Source organism: Lates calcarifer, linkage group LG13 (assembly GCF_001640805.2).
Source record: "Lates calcarifer isolate ASB-BC8 linkage group LG13, TLL_Latcal_v3, whole genome shotgun sequence".
In the NCBI taxonomy this organism is placed as follows: domain Eukaryota; kingdom Metazoa; phylum Chordata; class Actinopteri; family Centropomidae; genus Lates; species Lates calcarifer.
Window position 1 is genome coordinate 11,505,976 of NC_066845.1, and position 18,233 is coordinate 11,524,208.

Consider the following 18,233-nt stretch of genomic DNA (forward strand, 5'->3'; position numbering starts at 1 on the left):
TCATTGACATCCTGCATAAATATAAATTGAGGTGTTAGTGGGGGAAGGTTACACAAGATAGAAAAAGTTTGCAACTAACAAACTAGCAACAGGGGGTGCAGACCGTCTACGCAGGAGAAAAAAAAAAAGAAGATAAAGATAAAGAAAACAGAAGAGGATCAAGCAAAACACACCACACAACAGAAAGGTACGGTACAGCTTCCACAGAGTCCTCTTTTTTGTGTCAATGCAAGGAGTAGTTAGAATAAGTGTCACAGAGGGGGATTGACTGTGCCTGTCATGGGGGCACGAGGTGATGGTGTCTGTCCATTGGGAAAGTGGCATTTGTTGCAAGGCTCCAACTGGGGTACGAGACCATGCCCAAATAAGGCCTGAGGGGAGGCCATTTAAAGTTAGAGATAGCATGTGCATGGCCATTTGCTCCAGGTCACCCAGGTTAGCAGGACGCCTATTAGCAAGAATGGTGAGAATAAAAACCTTTCTAATGCCACAATTATTATGCTGACAGATTATGATTACTGTTCTCCAGGGTGAATGTGAAATAAGGGGCTATGCTGAACATCTGTATTGGTTTTGAACTGCTTCTTCACCTCTACTCTAATGCTCTTTACCTTTGAAATGACCAAAAAAAGAATAAAATTGTTCAGAACATTTGTTTCTAACCTTTAGCTTGATTGAATTTTATCTAGAAATCCCTTTATGTGATGAGGTGATGATGGCGTGACTTTGCTATGAAGCACTGGTGGCTTCATTACAGTTACAATACTACACATACATTTGATTGACTGATGACACTGAAATTAGACTTTGGAAATTTGATGGCAATGTGATGTGATGAATTCATGAAATACTCAAAGGTTTTCTAATCTGTAGCTTTTATATTTCATATGTGATAATTCCATTTTCTACCAGATGGAAGACCCAATACAGTTAAAAGACGAGGGAAATAAATTCTTCCAGGCTGGAGATATTGACAAGGCCATTGAATGCTACACAAAAGCCATCAAGGTGTGCAAGGACAAAAAGGTGCTGGCTGTCATTCACAGGAACAGATCTGCGTGCTACCTAAAAAAGGTAAGCAGGCGGGTAAATCAGAGCATACAAAATAAAAAAAAAAATAAAAAAAAAATTCATTCCTCTAGAAAATGGACTTTCATTTAAATTTCTTTTTTGTTACAGGAAAACTACACCAGTGCAGCATCTGATGCATCTAAAGGTAGAGAAATAAATATTGTAGACATTTAACCAACAGGAGTAATAGAAGAGCGACATTAATTTTAAACAAGCTCATTATGATTCTTCCCCCCCTTTTTTAGCAATTGATGTTGATGCAAAAGACATTAAAGCTTTGTATCGGCGATGCCAGGCTCTGGAGAAGCTAGGAAAACTAGATATGGCGTTCAAAGATGTGCAGAGATGTGCTACCCTTGAACCAAAGAACAAGACCTTCCTGGAGACTCTCCGCAGGCTGGGGGCAGACATCCAGGCCAAGGTAAGAATTTAACAGAATGACACACGTAAGTGCACCCAGCATTCACTGATCTATGACATCAAATCAGCCCTGCTAAATGTTTTCAGTTTCACTTAGAGTTACACTTTTTCTCCACAGCTCAAAACAACATTCTCCACAGATTCCAGGGTACAGAACATGTTTGACATTCTCCTTGATGAAGAAATGGAAAAGGACAAAAGGGAAAAAGTGGGTACTTTCTACAATTTGGGAAAAAAAAGTCTCTATGAGCAAGCTTCCTATTTTTATTGTTAGGATGTGGGTGCAAAGTTCATCTGTGGTTTTACACTGCACTACTTCCTCTTTTATGTCTAGGCTGCCAATAATCTGATTGTGCTATCAAGAGAAGATGCCGGAGCAGAGAGAATCTTCCAGAACAACGGCGTACCACTGTTGCTCAACATGATAGAGACAGGCAAACCGGAGATGATTCTGGCTGCTGTTCGTACTTTGTCAGGGATGTGCACAGGACACAAAGCTCGGGTGAGCATAGTCTGTAAAAATGCACAGTGAAAATCAGAAAGTTAATGGGAATCCAAAACATGTTCCAACTGTGAAATGCAGATGTTATTACTCTTATGGCATTTTACTCACAAAATGCACATTTGTTTTCACTCCCCTAAACAGGCCATGGCTATAATTCACATGGTGGGCATTGATAAGATGTGCAGCATCATGGCTATTGACAATGAGGAGATCGCACTGGCAACCTGCAACCTCTTCCAATGCATTAACGACTCCCTCACTGGTGGAGATACAAGGGAATATGGGAAAGAAGAAGCCTTGGTTTTGGGTGAGACACAATCATCATCCATATCTGTATGGCTTCAGCTATGCTGCTGATGGTATTTTTCTTCACAGCAATACTGACTGAGACATACAATCTTTCATATCACCTGCCCCTCTGCAGATGCAGCTAAGGACCTGAAAACCATTCTTCTCTCGCTGCTGGAGATGGTTGCCAGTAAGAAGGTGTCCGGCCATGGCAGAGACCAGGCTCTGAACCTCCTGACCAAGAACGTACCTCGCAAAGACAAAAAAGAGAAAGACAACACCAGGACCCTCTTCACCATTGATCACGGTGAGCCAGACAGCTACATTAGGTCACTTATTTGGTTTGAGCTACAGTCCATTGCTGTGTTGCACCCTAGACTCCCTGGCTTGGTGTATTCAGCAGATATCCACGTATGCATATACTGTATGTGTTTGTTCTCCAGGTCTGAAGAAGATCCTCAAAGTGTGTGGTCAGGTTCCTGAACTGCCAGACCAGCTGCCCTTAACAGAGAACACACAGCTGATTGCCAGCGTGCTCCTCAACAAGCTCTATGACGACCTCAAATGTGACCCAGAGAGAAACAACTTCAGGGATATATGCGACGAATATATCAAGTACGTCTATAAAACAGAGATCCCCCATTTACCACGGTTATAGCCAAGATCGTGTATATTTGGAGAACAAGATGACAAAACTTATGTAATCACTTTCTTTCTTTGGCTTGTTCTCCCTTCCTTTTCTACAGATCCAAAATTGACCCCAACAACATGGACAAGACCATTCATGCAGTCAACACCATCTCAGGGCTGCTGCAGGGCCCGTTTGATGTCGGTAACGCTCTGGTTGGACATCAAGGCATCATGGAGATGATGGTGGCGCTGTGTGGCTCGGAGCGTGAGGTGGACCAGATGGTCGCTGTGGAGGCGCTGATTCATGCCTCCTCAAAAATGAGCCGCGCCTCTTTCATTATTACCAATGGTGTGTCACTGCTCAAGGATATTTACAAGAAGACCAAGAATGAGAGAATTAAAATACGCTCACTGGTGGTAAGTGTTGCTTGAGAAAGAACATAATATTGCAGAATTTTATCATTCAAAGACAGGTCATACATTTTTTTTTTTTTACCACAGCTCACACACAATAAAGAATAAGAGTACAACACATTATTAAAACATTGCAGTAAGAAGTATCAACAGTACAAAACAGGAACATAAAAGCGTAGCGAGAAGCTACTGTTGCACAACTATACTTATTATACTTAAAATATCCTGTTGCTCACTTTATGATAGGAAAAAAGTGTGACTCATGCATATGTCCTCTTCAGGGGCTCTGTAAACTGGGTTCAGCTGGAGGTGATGATTACAGTATGAGGCAGTTTGCTGAGGGCTCCACAGAGAAGCTGGCCAAGCAATGCAGAAAGTGAGTACTCACATGCAATCTTCTTGGTCTTCTTGTAAATATCCTTGATATTATTCACATAATCTTGCTGGAATCTAATGGGTAATCATACACAATGATATAAAAAAAATGGCAGTATGTGGAAAATTGGTGAGAAAACTAACTGTATTTAAAAAAAAATACACTAAACACCCACTACTGTATATCCTCACTGTTAATAACACTTAATAAATGTTTCCTTGTTTTACTCCAGGTGGCTCTGTAATCCCCAGATTGATACCAAAACAAGGAAGTGGGCTATTGAGGGTCTTGCTTATCTGACTAATGATGCTGATGTGAAAGATGACTTTGTTGAGGATGAGGCTGCCTTGAAAGCCATGTTTGAACTGGCCAAGGTATGGAGATAACAGTCATAATAAAATATACAACACATCTGATCAGACATTAGAAATAACTTTTCTTCTTTCTCTGTATTTTAGTCTAAGGATAAGACGATCCTATATTCAGTAGCTTGCACCCTGGTTAACTGCACCAACTGCTATGAGAAGAAGGAAATCATCCCAGAGTTGGTTCAGCTGGCAAAGTTCTCAAAGCAACACGTGCCTGAGCAACACCCGAAGGTAAAAAAAGAAAAGAAAAGAAAAACACTCTCTTGACGTCAGCAGAGCAGGAAATGCTACACATATGCATGCATGCACCCACTGTGTGCACTCTCTTTTCTCAGGACAAGAAAGACTTTATAAAGATGAGAGTGAAAAGGCTGCTGAAGGCTGGTGTCACATCAGCTCTTGCCGTCATGGTCAAAGCAGATAACGCCATCCTGACCGACCAGACCAAAGAGATGTTGTCAAGGTGTGTGAAAAATCTCATAGCTAAGTGATGAGGAGGCACTCCTCTCTGTGATCAGACTCTTCAGACTTTGCTTACTGAAATCCCCAAGAAACAAAACTTGAGTCATCACATGCGATGAATCATCTAGAGCTTAGACAATGGAAACAAATGGCTTTTTCCGTTTTGTCACACATTTTTGAATTTCTGCCATGTCAGTGAGGACTACACTTTTTTCCCTGAATATTTGCAGGCTAAAACACAAATTCATACATCACATTTCATGTGTAGCCCAACCCGCTATAAACTGCAACATTGCTCAGACATACACGATTGTTGAACCTGTTTTATATTTTTTAACTTTAGGGTTTTCTTGGCGTTATCAGAGGATCCCAAAGATCGTGGTACCATTGTAGCCCAAGGTGGGGGAAAGGTGAGTGACAGATTTAGGAATGTGCAAGTGAATCTATGACACTCCATGAAGTCACAATGCAATGAGGGAATCTCTCACTTTTTCCACTGGTGAATCCCCAGAAAAACAGTCGAAAGCAGAAGTGCTGAATACTGCTATTACTCAGACAAACTAGTTCTTGCAAACTATAGTATTCCCACTGTTGTTTGCTACTGTGCTGAACTGTTGCTCTGCCCTCAGGCTTTGATACCACTTGCTCTGGAAGGGACAGATGCTGGAAAGGTGAAGGCAAGCCACGCCCTTGCCAAGATTGCAGCTATCTCCAACCCAGAAATTGCTTTCCCTGGCGAGAGGGTAAGACACACAACAATAACTCCTGTTTACTTCAACGGCAATCCCGTTTGATGTGATGGTGGGAGAAAGGGAATGGAAATTTACTGAGCTAGCATATTCATCCTAATTCCCTTTTGTTTCACTTTTAACATTTCCTGGTTTTACTTCCTGGTGTTTCTCTGCTATATACTGGAAGATGATACAGAATTTACAGAAAGTTTCAAATTGCTGTGATAGCCTGTTGGCAGTTTATAGGTTGAATACAGACCCAGCTGTTTCTTGGTTGACAGGTGTACGAGGTGGTGCGGCCTTTGGTTAGCCTCCTTCACACAGACAGAGATGGGATGCAGAACTTTGAAGCTCTGAAAGGCCTCACCAACTTGGCCGGTTTCAGTGAAAAACTAAGGTGACATCTTTTACCATCTTTTACCATCACACAACACTGGGTCAGGTCTTGCCTTATTGTGGTTTCTCACCTTATCCTTCATCTATTCCCTAGAGTAAAGATTGTGAAGGAGAAAGCTCTGCCAGAGATCGAGAACTACATGTTTGAGGAGCACGATCAGATCCGACAGGCTGCCACTGAATGCATGTGCAACCTTGTGACTTGTAAAGAGGTGAGAACAGACAAGTAGCTAAAATCTCTGCTAGCCTGTACAAACTGTGTGTAAACAAAGTTTTCTATCAGACGTGAGAGTGTAAAATATCATCTGTTTGCTTTAGGTCCAAGATCGTTACCTTGAAGATGGCAATGACAAGATGAAGCTGCTGGTTCTGCTATGTGGCGAGGATGACGACAATCTCCAGATAGCTGCAGCTGGAGCTCTGGCCATGCTCACTGCTGCTCAGAAGAAGCTCTGCACCAAACTCACTCTTGTGGTATGTACAACAGTTTTGACTGGTGTTTTTACTGTAGAATATGAATCAAAGTCTGGTATAAAGGCATGTGTGACCCACTATTAAAAATCTTCTGGTTAGCTTTCCTTCAGCAACTGATAACTCACACTACCTGGTGGATTCAACAGGAGCAAATAACCTGTACAACACATAACATAACACAACTCTCTCTTTGAACCTTATGAAAGAGAAAATGTTCAGATTCAATTTGACTTTAAATTTGATCTCACAGGGAAAAACAAAGACTTTACCCTCCTGGTTGTTATATTTGGAGCATTGTGCAGCACTGCATTATCTATGTTTTGAGGCAAGAGATAAAATGCAGTTCATTTGACACACCTCTAAGATCTGCAGCACTCTGTAGACTTGTGACAGGTGGGAGCATTTTGTGCACTTTTATTGATGTCTCCCAAAATAGCCTATTATCTGCAGCTGGTCTGAACACAGACCTACAATACTGTAGCTGAGGTTAAGTTTGGTTTTCAAACTGCACATCACAAGCAGTGATTTAATACTGTACTTGGGAGACAAAAACAATGGATCCTGCTCTTCCCAAAATGCAGCTTCATAGCATACTTTCATTACCCTGTAGCTGCCTACATTTAAAAATCCACGGCCCCAGTGTGTATGCAAGCTGTTACATAGGGCTGTAGCCAGGGCAAACTCTTAACTGAGGTCCAGAGGCATAAGTAGAACAGGTCTATTTTATAGGTGTACACTTTTTACTTTTCCCCAGGTTTCAGACATGTGATTTTGTGCATTCTGGCGAATTTTTAATGTGTGTGAATCAGAGTTTAACCTACAAACAAGCAAATCGAGTTTTAGGACAAATAGTTGAAAATATTCTGGATTTTTAAATAAGTAACTGCAACGTACTCTGACTGGCAATGATTATCCATTTACATCAATATGATTATTGAACCAAGAACCCTGAACCCAAAGAGAAACAAAGTATTGATTGCATCCCTAAACTTATGCTTAACAAGTCTCTTGTCAGTAAATCCAAAGGGCAATATCAGAAATAATGAGAATTTATATACCACAGATGCTGCAAGCAACCTGTTTTGAGAACTTTAGTACTGTTAGCTAGCTAGAGAAATATGGTCTGATTGGCTGGTAAATCTTATTTGATTACAACCAGGCAGCGTTTAGGCAACAGCCTAGGGGTTTTTAAAAAATGTCAAAATACTTTGGTTCACAGAATAAGGTCATTCACACATCATCATCATCATCACTCACTTACTCACTCACACACACACGCCATGACTGGACCTCAGTGACCTTATAGCTGGCTATGGGGATGCTGATACGTTGCTATGTCTAAATCATAGGGCTGACATTAGTAAAAAGTCACCAGTGGCATGTTTTTCACGCAGACAGTTATTTCCTGTGGCTAGAAAATTGATGAACATTCATACACAAAACTAAATCACCCAATCCCTCATTTTAAGTTATAGACTCCACTGTTAAGAATGGTGTTCAAAACTGTCCAAACTTTAAAGCAGCATGTGACACACTCACACACTTCATGGTGTCAGTGACTTGCTGACTGGATGACTGATCTCTCCCAACAGACGACCCAGTGGCTCGAGATCCTGCAGAGGTTATGTCTTCATGTCAACCCCAGGATCCAACACCGTGGCCTTGTGATTATCTACAACATGCTCAACTCAGATGACAACGAGCTGGCCAAGAAGCTGATTGAGAGCGAGATACTGGAAATCCTCTCAGTGATCGGCAAGGCCGAGGACAATCCCAAGAGGCAGGAGCCCATTGACGCGGCACGCGCATGCCTGGTCAGAGCTATGGATCTGGGTCTCATCAAACCCTTCACCAGCCCCTCTTAAAATAACAGCAATGGACCTTTTTCTTTATTTCCTCTGTTAAATAGAGACTTTTTTTTCAAATGTTTTTTCCACTTCGAATATATTAAAAGGTTACTAAACCTGGCTCCAAATCTCTAAAGATATTCAGTTTTTTTTAAACAAGGGCTGTTTGAAGCTTGAGTTGCCCATTATGTGGAATTTCTCACTATGAAGCATCATTCTCTGTTTGAAAGGATGATTTTTTTTCTGTGTGTGCTGAACTGTAACTACGAATGAACGTTTAAAGACTGATCAGTTTACATGTATTTGTTTATACCACGTCCCACTGTTTGACCTTTGTGTAGTTAGACAACAAAAATAATAAAAACGAAAAATCTTGAAATAATACTGAACTGTTGTATGAATGTACATCAACAGACACAAAAACAAACTAAAAAAGAGATTGAAACAAACTAAACAGATGAAACAAGTTGACTGACATATTGATAAAATCCCAACAATGCAATGTGACTCGAATACACATTTTAAGATGCTGACTATAAAAAATGAGCACATATTTATACCACAACCATTAGTAATGAGACTTGCTTTGTGGTGTGGGCGTTATATGTCTCTGTGTGTGTGTGTGTGTTAAATCTTCTCAATCTCAGTCATTAAAAGTAGGCTAATACAATTTTTAACACATTGGTCATTGTGGATCATCTGGGGGATAAACAGCAAGACATCCCCGCCCATGGGAGAGGCGGGCAGGGTGCCGTAGGGTGGCAGATTTTTATCAGACACTTGTCAGATACTCAGAGGAACTGGTGGGACTGGTGAGGCGGTTTCACAGCCTCTAATCGGGATCTTTTCAGGTAGGCTACATTTAATCAAAGACTGCTAGACTATTATTAATCATCATATCAATCATGATAGGATGATATCATCATATCATTACAATAAACTGGAAATCACCTCTTAGCCTGCTGACTTTTTAACCTGTAGACACGTGCATGATGGCGTCTCACACGGCTACCTGACCCACAGATAAAAAAAAAACAAACAAACAAACCAAAAAAACAAAAAAACAGTTGTTTGGTGAGATACCTACCGCAATATCTGAGTCATAGTCTGACTGATCCTTTTTCTTAACTCGGTCTCACCTTAGACCAGAACAGAATGACAGGACCAGTATTGAAATGTGTAACTACTGCCTGTACAGACTTGAGGGAAAGTGCTGTGGAGATGCTGTGTTAAGGCTTTGATCAAGAGGCACCCTGTACACGTTAAGTGTCCTTTCTGTCATCTCGTAGAGACGATTCTCACTGTTTCCAGGAGTGTTAAAGACTTTCTGACTTATTTCTACTGTTTATGATTTTAATGAACTGACTTTGCTTTTATTTTTGGTGCTGGGTAAAAGAAATTGCAAAGAAACTGCATATCTTCCTCTGCCTCTCTCTGTTCAATTTAATGTTTCAATACAAAGAACACCACAATGGCAGTTCAGTTTTACTCACCTCAAAACATGGAAGAATAAACTAAATTAACTGCACTGTGTGCTGTCAGAAAACTATATCGACCACATATATGTGTCATGACTTGTATTTAATCTTTATGCTGTTATATTTGTATTTATTTCCTGGGATGAAAGGAGGCCGTGCACAGAGCTGAAAAGCTTGTACCTTATAGGCTAATGCTAGTCAAACACAATTGCCAGGGAGAAAATTCACAAGATTTTCAAGTGTTATCAGATTGTCAACATGTAGTCATTTTGAAATTAAGTGACATTACTTTACTCAGTCTTCCCTGAAACATCCAGATTTTTTGCTCAGTTTTATGGTCATACTGTACCCTGTAATAGAAATAGAATAGGCACCCAGTAGTTGAATAGTAAGTAAAGTAAAAGCTGCTGAACTGACTTATTCCATAACTTCACATCCTCTTCCCCAGTGCCCACATATATGTCTTGTTGCGTGTGACTAGTTATACTGTAATTCCTGGGTAATTACACTGTGATCTACAGTCTTATCCAAAATGAAACTGATTTAGGAAAGCAAATGTGTCATATCTGACATATATTTAAAAGTTGTGCAACATAGTGCATGTAATTATTGTTAAATGTTAACAATAACTGCAATAAATACCATCACTTCTCAGACTGATTTACAGTTCTTTATCTTGCACAAGAGGCACCAGTGCATCAGTGCTTCTCGTGCAAGTGAGTCACTGGCATGTTGTTGGACAGGAGGGAAGGAACCTTTAGGGCTGTGGGTATAATAGAAGAGGCAGGTTATATTTATTGATCAAATATGAGAAAGAAAACTATTCAAGAGGGAAGAGCTGAAGAAGAACATAACTGGAGGAAGTGGAGATTGTGTGAAGATTTAATATCATAAAGGTCAAACCGACTGAAAGAAAGGAGCAGTCAGGTTCAATGTTTGTATCTTGTATCTTTAGGTTTCTGACGATGAAATGTGTCTCCAACAGGAAGTGTGAGAACAATATATGTGGGCAGCAGTGAAAAGTAACAAGATTGGGTTTAATGATACAGAAAGTCTTGACAGCACTGATCTCCAACATGAACAGTAAGTTTCTGACAATTCACCAACTTAAACTGTGTTTGATGACATCCACAGAGAGCCTTCAATGTAGTTGATATTTTTGTCTTGACAGCCTGGACCTTCATCTTTCTGCTGTTTGTTGCTGGACTCTCTCAGTGTCTTCCAGTTACAGCAGGTCAGGGCACTCTTCTCTTGTTTACACCACTCTCATGATGGAAAAAATAACATTTTGTGAGATATCTGGATGTGTTGTGTGTTACAGGTGGAAACGGATCTGTGAACATCTCTTTCTGCAAGATTCCAGGATGTGCTGCTAATGTGACTAAGGTGTTCTGCAACGACAAGCTGCTGTTCAATAGTGGTGGCATCAAAAAATGTACAGGGCCTCCACCACCCCGGTCTGTCTGCCAACATGATGGTCGTGCATTTGTCTCTACTGATGCAGATGCTGTCTGTGAATTTGAAGGGAAAGACGGTTATATTGAGACTGGAAAATGTAAAGGTATATACTTTTACTTTCAAAATCCCCATTAATACTAAATAATGCAGTTTTCTTGCAATTCAGTTGTGATTCTTAAAAATGTCATTTGATGATCCAGAACACAAGGGATGTCACAGATTGAGTGTGGTTACATGCACATTAGTATTATTGTTATGACGTTTTTTTGTTTTTGTTTTTTTTAACATTCAAGAAAAAGGAGCCAAACCCTGCTGATATTGGGGGTATGTGTAGGTGTGAATGTAAATGTGAATGGTTGTTTCTTAGTATGCCCCACCTCTCGACCCAGCGTCAGCTAAGTTTGACTGGATGGATGGGAAATTCAAATTCACTGCATGCTGCTTAAACTCAACAGCCACATTTTAGCTGTTGAACTGCTCTTCACAAAAAGCAATACAAAACACCCCTGATGCCAAATAAGATTTAAATACATACTCACACTTTACATAGTTAAATACCTTTTCTGATGTTCAGTAACTGATGTTATTTTGTCTGATCACACTTTGTAAAACTTGTTTTATTTTCTAACCCAGACCACAGCAGCACATGTAGTTTCCCCAGTGGTAAGCTTTTCCTGCAGATACACACTTTACATCATGATGCTCACTGTTTTGATTGACCTCTGACTGGAGTTTTTGGTCTGTCCTCCAGATACCACATCATCAACCACTGGATACATTGTTGGTGGAGTAGTTATTGGTAGGTTCTGAACACCAGTAAATCTGATCTTTGTCTGCACACTCCATGTTTGTTTTGCTTCTGGATGAGCATTAACAGCAGCCAGTGGTAAATCTTTCTCTCACATCTTTTAACATGCATCTTTCCATTAAGTGTTGTTTGTTAAAGTTGTGAAAATCTGACTTTTTACTGCTACTGCTTTTACTCTGCCAGTCTCTGTCTTCTTACTTTCGCTCAGGGCTCAAATGTTTGTCTTTCAAATGCTGACAATCAGGTGAGATCAAAACTTTATGATGTATTGTATTTATTGTGTATTATACAGTCATCCTAAATATCCATCTCTTGATTTCACAGGTTTAGCAGTCTTTGTCTTAGTAGGCCTGACTGTATATTTCTATAAAAAGAAAAAAAGAAAAGAGCAAAATCAACAGTCAGAAAGGTAAATGAAATATATTATTATTCACATGTTTAGCTGTTGTGATATCACATTAACATCATGTCCTCATGTTTAATATGAACTTGTTGCAGTGACTCTGGTGTGGCTGAACCTCTGAGAGAGATGCAAAGCTCTGGTAGAGCCAGTGAGAGGTTAGTGAAGATTGAATATGCATCATAAAGCCAATAATATGTGCAAATGCAGATATAAATATATTCATTCTGAAATGACTTTTTCCACCTTTAGAGATACCTGTGGTGCTCCTGGATTGGATGATGGCAGCTCTCCTCATCGTGACCATGGAGCCTGCTTTAGTCGTCTTAATTTTTGTAAATAAATATATGAAATATGAAACACACTACCTGATTTATTGTTGTGTGTACTTCCTCACAAGTTGTTGAACAGTGTAGTAACAAAATTAACCTGAGGCTTTTTGAAAAAAAAAAAAAAAAAGCAGTCTGGGGGTTTGGCAGAAGAATCAGCTCATATGTGGAATTTCCCACCGTGAAGCATCATTCTCTGTTTGAGAAGAAGGAATTTAGTTTTTCTGTTTGTGGTGAGCGAATGAACGTTTAAAGACTGATCAGTGTACATGAGTTTGTTTATACCATGTCCTACTATTTGGCCTTTGTGTAGTTAGACAACAATGAAAACTAAAATATGATCTTGAAATAACACCACACTGTTTCAGTTTCAGTTTAGAACTGATGTACATGAACAAACCATAGTGATTACATCTTTTCCGCTTCTCTTAAAAGTCACACTTCCTTAACTGCGTGTTAACTGCAGCAATCATAACTTGATTCAGCACTCTGAGGAAATATTGACTCAAGTAAAATATTATTACAGCATTTCTTGTGACCAAATGCAGAGATTGGAACCAATTAAGAATGTGTGAGCTGAGTAAACTGCTATATTAGTTAAACCTTAGCAACAGAATATATATATTAGATGGCGATTACAAAAAGGCAACTCTCTGGAAAACACTTGCTCACTCGTTCCTTGGAGACAGGTTTGCAGCATCCTCAACGACAGGTTTTATTACTCAGATCCTTGAAGGCGATCCTTCAAAAATGACCGTGCATGTCACATAATGTGTAATAGTTTACATTGTTTAGCTTTCTCTGGAATTCAACTGCATGAGGTAGATGACATTGCACATGACACATGACCGTGTGCTCCTCTCTCCCTCCCTCTCCCTGTCTGGGGTGGGCGGGCGTGGTTTCCTGCCATATAGCGACTCTTCACCCACACCTGCCTCCAGTGCATCCAATGATCCTCGGAGGAGGAACGCTGAGGCATCTTCGCGACTTCTGATCCGCGCTATGGATCTTTTCAGGTAGGCTGCGTTTAATCGAATCACCTCATAACCTGCTGACTTTTTAAACCTGCAGGCACGTGCATGAGAGCGTTTTACACTAGTGCTAATGTACTCATCCTTTCTCTTTTACTCGGTCTCAGAGCAGACTGACAGGACCAGTATTGAAATGTGACATTACTGCCAGTGCAGACTTGTGATTGATGGGGGACAAAACAGGGTGGGGACGCTTTGTTAGAGCTTTGAACAAGAAGCAGCAGTTCTCTCTGCTTCATATTCTCAAGTCAAACTTAGTGTGTGCACACATATTTAAGTGTTTAGGTCATTCACTGCCCCTCAGGGTGTAGCATTTCTCAGCAACACGTATTTTTTGTGCGTTGTGTGTTCCTGATGAATGAAAGGAGGCAGTACACAGAGCTGAAAAAAAAGAAAAAAAAAAAAAAAAAAAAAAAAAAAAGATAATAAAATATCATTTTTGCTCAGTTTTATGGTCATACTATACCCTGTAATAGTAACAGAATATGTAACCAGTTGCTGAATTGTTATTCCCTTATTTCCTAGCTTCACATCTTCTTCTCCAGTGCCTACATATATGTATTGGTATGTAAAAAAACTGAAAAAAAATGAAACTGTTTTGGGAAATACATTGATTCATATCTGACGTAAATGCATAAGTTGTGCAACATAGTGCATGTAATCATTGTTCAATGTCTATAAACAACTGCCCAACAATAAATGCCAACACTTCTCAGACAGATTTTCATTTCTGCACATTGTGTCCAGTGTGCAGATGAGTCATTAGTTACAAAAATTAATGACTCATCACAAACAGATGTAAATGTGATACTGCACAATAGACAGTCCTGTTCTTGATGTGATACGGGGAGGTAGAAAGAATGAAGGAGGGAAGGAACCTTTGGGGCTGCGAGTAAAGGAAGAGAAAGGAAGAGGGAATAAAGGTCAAACAGACCGAAAGAAAGGTTCTGACTGAGTGTCAATGACAGGATGGTGTCAGGGTAGAGAAAATGAGGAATTAGGTATTCTGTATCTTTAGGTTTCTGACGATGAAATGTGTCTCCAACAGGAAGTGTGAGAACAATATATGTGGGCAGCAGTGAAAAGTAACAAGATTGGGTTTAATGATACAGAAAGTCTTGACAGCACTGATCTCCAACATGAACAGTAAGTTTCTGACAATTCACCAACTTAAACTGTGTTTGATGACATCCACAGAGAGCCTTCAATGTAGTTGATATTTTTGTCTTGACAGCCTGGACCTTCATCTTTCTGCTGTTTGTTGCTGGACTCTCTCAGTGTCTTCCAGTTACAGCAGGTCAGGGCACTCTTCTCTTGTTTACACCACTCTCATGATGGAAAAAATAACATTTTGTGAGATATCTGGATGTGTTGTGTGTTACAGGTGGAAACGGATCTGTGAACATCTCTTTCTGCAAGATTCCAGGATGTGCTGCTAATGTGACTAAGGTGTTCTGCAACGACAAGCTGCTGTTCAATAGTGGTGGCATCAAAAAATGTACAGGGCCTCCACCACCCCGGTCTGTCTGCCAACATGATGGTCGTGCATTTGTCTCTACTGATGCAGATGCTGTCTGTGAATTTGAAGGGAAAGACGGTTATATTGAGACTGGAAAATGTAAAGGTATATACTTTTACTTTCAAAATCCCTGTAAATACTAAATGATGCAGTTTTCTTGGAATGATTCACACCTATTATTTGATGATCCAGAACACGAGAGATCTCACTAACTGTGTTCACAGCCACATCAGTATCCTTTTACTGATGTTTATATTTTCAAAATGTGTAAACCTCATACATTAACTTCAGTGAACTGGGTAACTCATTAATGCTAGTTTTGAAAAGCCAGAGTATTCTACATGTGTACTCTGATAGTGAAGGTGACACTGTCATGTAAACCCCTTATTCAGGTTTTTGTAGTAAGAAGTGGTAAAAGCAACAGAGTCCAGGTACTGATGTAAAAGTGTTGTGCCAAATTAGAATTTTCATTTTAATTTACTCTTATTTAAATGTGACCATTCAATACACCTGTTTAGTGAATGAAACGTTATATTTTTTTGCATGTCAGGACTCCTCAGTCCCAGCTGAGGGTGCTGTTTGGATGTGATTTCCTGTTGGTGGGAAATTCCATCACTGCATGCTGCTTAAACTCAACAGCCACATTTTAGCTGTTGAACTGCTCTTCACAAAAAGCAATACAAAACACCCCTGATGCCAAATAAGATTTAAATACATACTCACACTTTACATAGTTAAATACCTTTTCTGATGTTCAGTAACTGATGTTATTTTGTCTGATCACACTTTGTAACACTTGTTTTATTTTCTAACCCAGACCACAGCAGCACATGTGGTTTCCCCAGTGGTAAGCTTTTCCTGCAGATACACACTTTACATCATGATGCTCACTGTTTTGATTGACCTCTGACTGGAGTTTTTGGTCTGTCCTCCAGATACCACATCATCAACCACTGGATACATTGTTGGTGGAGTAGTTATTGGTAGGTTCTGAACACCAGTAAATCTGATTTTTGTCTGCACACACCATGGTTGTTTTGCTTCTGGATGAGCATTAACAGCAGCCAGTGGTAAATCTTTCTCTCACATCTTTTAACATGCATCTTTCCATTAAGTGTTGTTTGTTAAAATTGTGAAAATCTGACTTTTTACTGCTATTCCTGCTTGCTTTTACTCTGCCAGTCTCTGTCTTCTTACTTTCGCTCAGGGCTCAAATGTTTGTCTTTCAAATGCTGACAATCAGGTGAGATCAAAACTTTATGATGTATTGTATTTATTGTGTATTATACAGTCATCCTAAATATCCATCTCTTGATTTCACAGGTTTAGCAGTCTTTGTCTTAGTAGGCCTGACTGTATATTTCTATAAAAAGAAAAAAAGAAAAGAGCAAAATCAACAGTCAGAAAGGTAAATGAAATATATTATTATTCACATGTTTAGCTGTTGTGATATCACATTAACATCATGTCCTCATGTTTAATATGAACTTGTTGCAGTGACTCTGGTGTGGCTGAACCTCTGAGAGAGATGCAAAGCTCTGGTAGAGCCAGTGAAAGGTTAGTGAAGATTGAATATGCATCATAAAGCCAATAATATGTGCAAATGCAGATATAAATATATTCATTCTGAAATGACTTTTTCCACCTTTAGAGATACCTGTGGTGCTCCTGGATTGGATGATGGCAGCTCTCCTCATCGTGACCATGGAGCCTGCTTTAGTCGTCTTAATTTTTGTAAATAAATATATGAAATATGAAACACACTACCTGATTTATTGTTGCACGTGCCTCCCTCACAAGTTACTGTATTATGTTGCAAAATTCCCATCATTGTGCATCCAAGTAAGAGTGATGGCAGCGTAAAAATCCTGCAGAGGGCGTGTTTGGGTCGCTTTTTATTTTCGTATCCAGTGGCGCACCGAATGGCATGGTCGTATGTAAAGAGGCAGGGCAGGGACACAGACACACACAGAGGCTCCTTGCCGCTCTCAGTGGAGGAGTGAGTCTCCAGCAGTCCACAGTCAGCTTGTGTTGGAAACAAATACTGCGTATATTACTCTGTACCGCATTTATTTATGAGTTGGGGGATTATCTGCGTGAGGAGAAACCTTTTCTGTGAGGACTGCAGCAGCCACTCTCAGGAAAAATATCATCTCCACGCGACTACTCAGAACAAGACGATTGGGTGGTAAGATTACTGTGAGTTTGATGCATCATGCGAAACACTGTATGTAAGACTGACTCACGCTCAGACACCTCACACACTGACATTTCGTGTTTCCGAGTGCCACTTCTCGGGTTGTTGTCGCGACAGGTGAAAAATTGCAGGTGTCCACTTAAACGGAGGAAGAAGTCACCCAGCTGTTCAGTTTCTGGTCCGTCATTCCCTGACAATAACTCACCTGACCTTAGCACGGTGACTGAATCTCTCTCTAACAAGCCTCCTCCACCTCAGAATGTGTTTTTGTATGATTGGATAAAGGGCAGAAGGTCAGATTATAGAGACATAAGATTATGTTTTTTTTCCTCTTATACCATCATTATGATGTAAGTGAAGGTGAAATTAAATGTGGTGGTAAATATCACCCTTTAACTGTGAATTAAAGTGTTGCTGCTGCTACTACTGAGCCTGCCGTACAACCAGCCTGCCCCACAGTGTATCTTTTACAGTCTCTGTTTGTTGTTTGCTGTATCAACATGTACTTTTTGCCGCTGTTTCCTAATTAATGGGGAAGTTTTTTTGTAGTTGTTTATGTGACTGCTGATCTAATGGTAAATGAGGCAAGGTTGTGTTGAAGGTTGCGTAACAGTTTAGGGGGCAGAGGAAGAATGCCACTCACACGATAATAATGTGAATCTGAACTTGACCTCCTGGTGTGTATGAGTGCACAGTATTGTTAATGTTAAGACCCCTTCATGTCTAGATATTGCCTGTTATCAGTTGGAGGGGGAAAAAAACCTTTGTAAGCCTAGTTACTAAGAAACTTGACTGCATGAGAGCAGTGCAGTCGTACAGCTGCTAAATCCCTTTGGCACAATCTGCTGTAGGCCGGGTGACAGCGTTATTCAGTGTATTATCTGGGGACGTTATTAGAATCTGCACTGGACCAACCTTTCATTTACTGGCCTGAGCCTCAGTATCTGTCACATTATCACCGCTCTTTACAGTGACCTGCTACATATCTCCTCCTGGTACTTGGCAGCCAGGCTCTTCGCAATTCTTCCACC

General features: G+C 40.2%; 2 protein-coding genes across 15 annotated transcripts in view; both read left to right on the forward strand.

The window, feature by feature from the left end:
* The first annotated feature begins 47 nt into the window (after positions 1 to 47).
* Positions 48 to 16,768, forward strand: unc45b (unc-45 myosin chaperone B). Of its 13 annotated transcripts, none has more exons than XM_051075345.1 (29): positions 48 to 187; positions 913 to 1,074; positions 1,180 to 1,216; positions 1,317 to 1,492; positions 1,610 to 1,699; positions 1,826 to 1,993; positions 2,138 to 2,303; positions 2,421 to 2,591; positions 2,728 to 2,899; positions 3,031 to 3,331; positions 3,610 to 3,704; positions 3,937 to 4,078; positions 4,163 to 4,303; positions 4,408 to 4,535; positions 4,878 to 4,944; positions 5,164 to 5,277; positions 5,547 to 5,662; positions 5,756 to 5,873; positions 5,980 to 6,135; positions 7,728 to 8,833; positions 10,416 to 10,543; positions 10,632 to 10,694; positions 10,782 to 11,021; positions 15,823 to 15,852; positions 15,941 to 15,988; positions 16,188 to 16,248; positions 16,329 to 16,413; positions 16,503 to 16,562; positions 16,657 to 16,768. In XM_051075345.1, exons 2-20 carry the CDS (start codon positions 913 to 915, stop codon positions 7,998 to 8,000), a joined length of 2,793 nt encoding a protein of 930 aa, XP_050931302.1. In that variant the 5' UTR covers positions 48 to 187; the 3' UTR covers positions 8,001 to 8,833; positions 10,416 to 10,543; positions 10,632 to 10,694; positions 10,782 to 11,021; positions 15,823 to 15,852; positions 15,941 to 15,988; positions 16,188 to 16,248; positions 16,329 to 16,413; positions 16,503 to 16,562; positions 16,657 to 16,768. The 13 variants fall into 13 exon arrangements, with proteins under 13 accessions (XP_050931302.1, XP_050931301.1, XP_050931303.1 ...); XM_051075344.1 differs by lacking the exons at positions 10,416 to 10,543; positions 10,632 to 10,694; positions 10,782 to 11,021 and adding exons at positions 14,535 to 14,632; positions 14,721 to 14,783; positions 14,871 to 15,110; XM_051075346.1 differs by lacking the exons at positions 10,416 to 10,543; positions 10,632 to 10,694; positions 10,782 to 11,021 and adding exons at positions 14,535 to 14,632; positions 14,721 to 14,783; positions 14,871 to 15,110 and having other exon boundaries at positions 16,213 to 16,248.
* A 162-nt stretch (positions 16,769 to 16,930) lies between these two features.
* pip5k1bb (phosphatidylinositol-4-phosphate 5-kinase, type I, beta b) overlaps positions 16,931 to 18,233 on the forward strand; it is a 33,263-nt gene continuing 31,960 nt past the window's right edge. The window contains exon 1 of one of the 2 annotated variants that reach the window (XM_018668999.2): positions 16,931 to 17,204. The gene's annotated coding sequence lies outside the window, so the exon portion shown is untranslated. The remainder of the gene's footprint in view (positions 17,205 to 18,233) is intronic. The other variant, XM_018669000.2, reaches the window with a different exon arrangement.